This window comes from Pyrus communis, chromosome 2 (genome assembly GCF_041283825.1).
Source record: "Pyrus communis isolate YQ-2024b chromosome 2, ASM4128382v1, whole genome shotgun sequence".
NCBI lineage: Eukaryota > Viridiplantae > Streptophyta > Magnoliopsida > Rosales > Rosaceae > Pyrus > Pyrus communis.
The window spans coordinates 15,415,312-15,422,852 of NC_142566.1; the positions used below are offsets into that span (position 1 = coordinate 15,415,312).

Consider the following 7,541-nt stretch of genomic DNA (forward strand, 5'->3'; position numbering starts at 1 on the left):
CACTTAATGAAATCAATGTGTATTCAACACTTAATAATCATATAATTATTTTTAAAAATACAGATCTTCACAATCGGTCTTCAAAAAAAATTTCGTCCTAAAAAATCTGTAAGACGTTACTCACATAAGATAGTAGTTTAAGAAAACTAAGAAAATATCACTTTAGAGTAGTTGCATATAGATTACCCTTCCATTTCAAGTGCATTGCAATTATGTATTGCCTTCCAACTCTAGCATGTCTTCTCTTAATATATATGGAGTATAACAACTTAAAATTAACTAAATAATAAACGAAGAGTTTTTTTTTTTTTTTTTGAACAATCGATATTATCTACACTACTAGGGAGGGGAGGGGGTGGGCTAGCCTCACAATGGGCTAGCAATAATGTGGTTCAAATTTGCCTTTGGCGAGAATCGAACCTAAGACCTCTCACTTACAAATGAAGATGAATACCACTTGACCGTAGTACTAAGTGGCAAATATTGCATACATGCATTGTTTTAATAATGGTCTAATATTGCCACTTAATACTATAATCTAGTGGTATTCCATTTCACTTGTAAGTGAAATGTTTTAGATTCGATTCATGCAAAGGCTTTTGAATCACATTATTGCTAGCTCATCCCCATTATGAGGCTAAACGCACTCTCTCATTCTTAGTGTAACGGTCCAATATTTGTTTAATGATTCCATGGCATTTAATTTAGTTTAGTCAATTTACTATGATAAAATTATGTTCCTATTGAGCTGTGGAAGCTCACCTCACTATTATTTTGTAGGTTTACGAATTAAACAATCAAAATGATAGATAGGATAAAATCATCCTATACGTGAGGCTAAAATTTGTATTTATTTATTTTCATTTTGTAAAGAATTCTTTGATTCTTCATAAGAGGAATTTATTCTTCACCCTATATTTTATTTATTTACGTTTTATTTTTACATTTTCACCGCCTTAGGTCCGGACCCATGATACGTTGTTGTTGTGCGAGTATCAATTTATCGTCGGCAACACTTGTAACAACCAAATTTGTAAAGAGAGAGAGAGAAAAAAAAAAGAAAAAAAAGAAAGAAGAGGGTAAAGGGCCCAAAATGTAGGATTACTTTGCAATTGGTTGCCATGTGACTTTGTGCCCCTTCCATTAACAAATGAAACAAACACATGGTCCCGTTGCTCACCTGTTTGTTGGCCTCTAATCAATGTAGTTTGTAAATATTCATATGAAATGACCAAGTACTGAAATGGAATTGGCAATTAGGTTAGAATCTTTTAGCAAGTTAGGTCAGGTGAAAAGAATTCACATTGTTCTTTCTTTCTCAATGTCCAAACCATCTGAATATTCTGTACAAATTTCGTGAATGACGAGTTTGATATTAATTGTATTAACGATCCTTCAACTTTAATTTAATTGGAAAAATGGTCCCCTAACTTTAACCCAGTTGGAGCAGTAGTCTTTCCAACATAACTCATTTTGATAGAATTTCGACGGAGTTGACGAAGAGGATCATAGTTACACGTTTTGATGAGATGAAGGACCAATGATAATGGATTTTTAGTTGAGATGACCATTGCTCCAATTTGATTAAAGTTGAGGGACTATTGCTACAATTTACTTGGTTTTCAACAACAAAGTTTTGATACATAAATGCCGCTAGAAACGCCAGCTTGCTTAGATAAACTAAATATCACTAATAGTCTAACACACAACAAAATAAAACCAAGAACTCTCACACATGTTGTTAGATCCCACATTGCCCAGGGGAGTGGATCCTGTAAGTCTTATATGTATATTCTCATCTTTACCTATAACGAGGCATTTTGGGAGCTCATTGGCTTCGGATTCCATGGGAACTTCGAAGTTAAGTGAGTAGCGTGCGAGAGCACTCCCATGATGGGTGACTCACTGGGAAATTCTCGTGTAAGTTCCCAGAAACAAAACCGTGAGGGCATGGTTGGGGTCCAAATCGGACAATATCGTGCTACGGCGGAGTCGAGCTCGGGATGTGGTCGGGGCCCGGCCGGGATGTGACAATTTGGTATCAAAGCCTAACCCTGGCCGCGTGTGTGCCGACGAGGACGTTGGGCCCCTAAGGGGGATGGATTGTTAGATCCCACATCGCCCAGGGGAGTGGATTCTCGTGTGAGTTCCCAGAAACAAAACCTTGAAGGCATGGTTGGGGCTTAAAGTAGACAATATTGTGTTATGACGAAGTCGAGCCTGAGATGTGATGAGAGCCCGGGATGGGATGTGACACATGTAGAGACCGCACGACAAATTATTACCATATGTAGACATATACGTAGTCACGTTAGAGTGAATGTGCTCCCTCTTATGCATGACTTTCAATTCATTTTCCCAATTTTATGTTAACTACATTTTGTTTAAATTCAGTTGTCGATATTATTAAAACCCGCGACGATTCAACTTTACAATTGTTGATGTGTAGACATAGTTGTTGATATGTCGATCGCATCTAAAATTGCAATTTAACCTTAAATTTGACACTCCAATAAAATTATTTAAAAAAAAAAAATATTATCTACACTAATGTGGTTCACAATGGTTTAGATCTCACAATGGGCTAGTAATAATGTGGAGAGGGGAAATGGGTGAGCTTAATCTCATAATGGGCCAGTAATAATGTGATTCAAATTCGCATTTGGCGATAACCAATCTTAATACCTCTCACATTCCAATAAAATTGTTAAATGCTACTTTATTTCATCCTTAAATAGATACTAACCTGTTGGAATCGAAGGCGAGATTTAGTAAGCCTGAGAACAGCAGACGAGAGATCTGTGAGAAAGATGTGAGAAAGAAACGGAAAGCAAAAGAAAAATCGAGAACACAATCCAAATAGAGGATCCATCGATGATAGACGCGTGGAAGCAATGAGCAAAAGTGGCATTTCACTTCCCCCAAAAACCAAAGAGAAGAATAACCGGAGGAAAACGCCAGGGGCAAAATCGTCCGCCCACTGGTCATCCACAGTACCACTTCACTAAGTTTTAGTACATAGAGATATGTTGTGGCATGTGAAGATCGCAAAGTACTTAATAGTTTAGACTGCTGGTAGTTTAGCTTTATACTTATTAGATCAGCTTTATACTTATTAGTTATGACAAATTATTATCATATTTAGACTACTGCCAAAATAATAAATTATTTTCTCAATTTAATTATGACCGTTTATTTTTTGTACTACTAAATAGTTTGAACTGTTGAAGAAAAATTTATGTGGTAAGGCAATAATTGTCATGGTAACTTTAAAATTGGAGGATATGGCCGCTTAGTACTACATTTTGACAGTATTTATTTTCACTTGTAAGTGATATATCTTAAATTTGATTCTTGCTAAAAGAAAATTTCAAAAACAAATTATTTTTATCCCATTGTGAAGCTAATCTCCCTTTATTCTTTGTAGTATAAATAATATCATTGTTGGACAAAAAATTGGAAGATATTAGATATTGGTTTGGGCCAAAGCATTGCAAACCTGAAAGAAATCCAAGCTGGTATCCAACGACCTCCATAAATCCAAAATATAGGCCCATTGGGGCTATTGAGCCCTGCCCAACCACCGAATCGAAGAGAAGACAAAACCGAGAAAATGTAACGTACGTGCAGGCCCCACACAACATAAAACCCGGATGACGTGTCGACAGACGGGGATTCCACTGCTGCCAGACAAGCAGGCGCCCTGGTCCAGCTGAGAGGCGCGTGGAGTAAATCCCCAGCGAAAGACTGGCCGACCCGCCAATTGGAGCGTGAAGAACACGCGCAATGGTTTTTAAGCGGCCCGAGAAGCGGAAGAGAAAGTTGGTCTGAAAACTTCGGCCTGCGGACACTGAAAAAGTCTGAAACAGAGAGGCAGGGATTGTCAGTGACTCAGTGCTCTCTCTGACAACCCACTTGAAACAAAACAAAGCAAATATATTTGTATACATATAATATATATAAAGATTTCATTCACTCGGTTCATCAAATTTGTGTTGAAAATTTGAGAATCGAGTTAGGAACTGAATTGGGTTTTTGTCTGTGAATCTGTTGAATGTGTTTGTGAAGATGGAGGATGGAATTGTGAGGAGAGCGAAAGAGGAGAGAGAAGAGGTGAAACTTGGACTTGGTATTGGGGTTGGTTGTGACTATGGTGGTCAGAACGGGAAGAAGAAGAAGATGAAGTGTGGTGGCGGTGGTGGCGGCGGCTGTGGTGGTGGGTTTACGGCTGCGCAGCTGCATGAGGTGGAGGAACAAGCGCTTATCTATAAGCACTTAGCTGCCGGGGTACCAGTGCCGGTTGAGCTTTTGGTTCCAATATGGAACAGTGTGGCTGCCTCTTTTGGCTCCTCAAATGCTGCTGCTATCTATCAGCACTTCCCCACCTGTAAGCCAAATTCTTGCCTTTTCCTTGATGGGATTTCATTTTTTTTACTGAATTGTCTATTTGTTTTGTGGTTATTTTGTTTGCTTTGTGGTGGTTGTTATGAGAAATTTGAACTGGGTTCTAATATTTTTGTTTCATTCACTATCGGGAAACTGGCTAAAATGATCGGAAATCAAATCTCAATTGCAATATCGACAACATATCCATTAAATATTGAAAACATAACGATTAAAAGATTGACAGGCTTTTCTGTTAGTTTTACTGCAAAATGTTTTTCCCTCCTTGAAGGTGGTTCTGTGTATTGGAATTCGAATCTATCACTTCATCCACCGATAGGCGTAGCCAGGATTTTCAAATAATGGGGCCATAATATCAACCAAAAAGCTTCATAGGGCCATTTTGTCGAGCACCTAGTACGCACTTGTCAACATATGCTGGAAGTTTATGCCAACATATGTCGACATCTACTATTACTTGTAGAGGCTTGTTGAGGGTGGATGTAGGGTAATGTGGAGTAATGTTGAAGACTACCAAGGTTTTTCAACTAAAATATTTCATGCAAGAAGAGAGAAAAGGAAGACAAATATGATAAAAGAAAATAGAAGTAGGAAGAGGATGTTGTAATTTAGTTTGCCTTAGCTATTTATAGGGGTCAAAGACACTACACAAACAAATATACATGGGGTTTTTGAAGTTACTGTGGTCAAGGACAACCAAAGACCCCATGCTGGCTCCGCCACTACTGATGGATAATGTGTTTTGTTGACATGGTTTTGTGGAAATGAGTTTAAATATTTTCGATTATTGTCATATGAAGTATTTGTTTCTGTGAACTTCCCTCCCAAAGATGGTTTTGTTCTGTGTATTACAATTCAAATTTTTTGCTGGACCAGTAATTCGAGGCATCGCTTCATACATTGACAATGCGAGTTTGTTGACAGGGTTCATGGAATTGAACTTGAAAATAATAAGAACTATGTCATGTGAAATGATTGTTTCTGTGAACTTATATCAATTAATCTGATTTTCGAGAAGGATTTTTCTCAGTTGATTGGTTTTTTTGCTTATTTGGATTGGTTGTTTCAGTTATAGGATTCAATCCTGTGGGGGGCTTTGATTATCGAAGTAAAATGGATCCTGAGCCGGGAAGGTGCAGAAGAACAGATGGAAAGAAATGGAGGTGTAGTAAGAGTGTAGTTCCTGGTCAGAAATACTGTCAGCAACACATGCACAGAGGCTGCCAGCGTTCAAGAAAGCATGTGGAAACTTCTGAAACCTCTTCTCCTTCCAGCGCAAAACAACCCAAGAATTCAGATGCTGAGTTGTGCAGTTCAAAGACAAACGTTCAGATTTCCACTCCGAATGGCCTTCATCTTAAGGCCCAATCCTCGGATAATATTGGTGTCAGCCAAGGTACAACCACTGCCTCCAATGGCTATCAAGAATGTAAGACGAACATCCGATCTGTTAGAACTACATCCGTTGCCATGATACCTGCCAATAGAACTGCTACATCCCCTGCTTCTGCAGTCACTATTGCGCATGCTGGACCAACTGCTGCCACCAACAGCAGTAGCAACAAAAATAGCATCAGCATTGGTGTAAAAGACTATAGTAGCAGCCATGCTGGTGACAATTGCATGATCAGAGGAAGCAGCCTCAACAGAAATAGCACCATTGTTGGTAGTACTATATCACAAGGATTGGGCTTCTCCCCAAAGAGCGTTCTTCAGGGTAGACAAATGAGTAAGATCAAACCATTGCGCTAAAGCATGTTTTTATTCTCACCTGCTATATATATGTGTGTGTATGTATTAATAAGGATAACTGTTGGTTTTGAGAAACTTTCTACACAGCAATGTTTGAGTTTGGTTTAGATGTGACTTCTTAACAAAAGAGGCCAACAGTGCGCCAGAATTGAAATCACGTAGGCAAATTATGTCCTGTAAAAAGGATGACAAAATGGTTTTAGTTACTAAAATACTTCTCTAGGTTTTCCTTCTAATCAACTGGAGTATCTGTGTATTTATTTCAGTTTTCAACTGTTTTCAGCTTTTCTAATTTCCAATGGCGTATGCTTCAACAATAGTAGCGGGACAGAGCTTGAACCAAGGAGGTGTAGGAGAACGGATGGAAAGAAGTGGCGCTGCAGAAGGGATGTTCTTCCTGACCAGAAGTATTGTGGTCTGCATGTCCACAGAGGAGCAAAGAGGCAAACGAAAGACTCCCAGCCAATTGGTTTTCCTTCTAGTTCAGCTGCTTCCATGAACACCGCTCAGATCTCTCAGACGATATCCACTACCAAAAAAGCTGATCGTGCAATCCCCAATACAAATCTCAGCATGTCCATCCCAGCAAGGCCCCCACCGATGCAAAATGATGAAAAAAGCAATTCCAGTGGGGATAGTGACACAACCATTACAGACACCAGCCTTGCTGCTTACGAGGGTAGTTATGTTTCTTCATAAATAGCTACACTTTCCATCATTCTGAAGTATCCGAAATTTTGAATTCTGTGTTTCTGCCGCAACCAGTATCCTCAGGAAAATATCAACAGAAGAAAAAGGAAGTCTCTCTGTAGGGCATAAGAAATACTGTGTTCTGAGAGGGAAATAGTAATTCAGATTTCGTGGTATCTGATCGTTTTTTCTCCTCCGAAGAAAGATATGAAAGTGTGTTTCTTGTTAGTTTTTGGAGACCGCAAATGTGGGTTGATTTGCATGTAATTTGTCCATCGAAAGGTCGACCTTCTCTCTTGTAATCTTGTACAATGTATGCCAAATCAATGTTTTGTTATGATGTTTCTTAACTTTGTATTAGCATATAGATGAGCAGCCTGCCAACTCAGATAAACATGCTTTCAAGTGCCATTGAAACATCAAAAAACCACTTTCTGTTAAAAGGGCTTTTATCATAAACACTTCGAAATTTTATGAAACGCTTATGATAGTGTTTGACAGAAAAGGTTAAAAAGGGTTTTTGGGTAGTTACAAGGAAAGTACTTGGATTTTTGTTAAACTTTTTGATGTGTTCCAATGAAAGCGCCGAAACGCTTATGATAGCGTTTGAAAGAAAAAGTTAAAAGGGTTTCTGGGTAGTTACAAGGAAAGTACTTGGATTTTTGTTAAAATTTTTGATGTGTTCTAATGAAGGC

The 7,541-nt window shown here is 38.5% G+C and overlaps 1 protein-coding gene across 1 annotated transcript; it reads left to right on the plus strand.

The window, feature by feature from the left end:
• The first annotated feature begins 3,821 nt into the window (after window positions 1-3,821).
• On the plus strand, window positions 3,822-7,196 carry GRF9 (growth-regulating factor 9). The gene is made up of 3 exons (XM_068489000.2): window positions 3,822-4,387; window positions 5,474-6,133; window positions 6,440-7,196. Exons 1-3 carry the CDS (start codon window positions 4,069-4,071, stop codon window positions 6,853-6,855), a joined length of 1,395 nt encoding a protein of 464 aa, XP_068345101.2. The 5' UTR covers window positions 3,822-4,068; the 3' UTR covers window positions 6,856-7,196.
• The last annotated feature ends 345 nt before the right edge of the window (window positions 7,197-7,541 follow it).

Coding starts and splice junctions, on each gene's coding strand:
- GRF9 (XM_068489000.2), top strand. CDS start 4,069: ATGGAGGATGGAATTGTGAGGAGAGCGAAAGAGGAGAGAGAAGAGGTG. Junction 4,388..5,473: donor CTATCAGCACTTCCCCACCT/GTAAGCCAAATT, acceptor TGGTTGTTTCAG/TTATAGGATTCAATCCTGTG. Junction 6,134..6,439: donor TCTTCAGGGTAGACAAATGA/GTAAGATCAAAC, acceptor AACTGTTTTCAG/CTTTTCTAATTTCCAATGGC.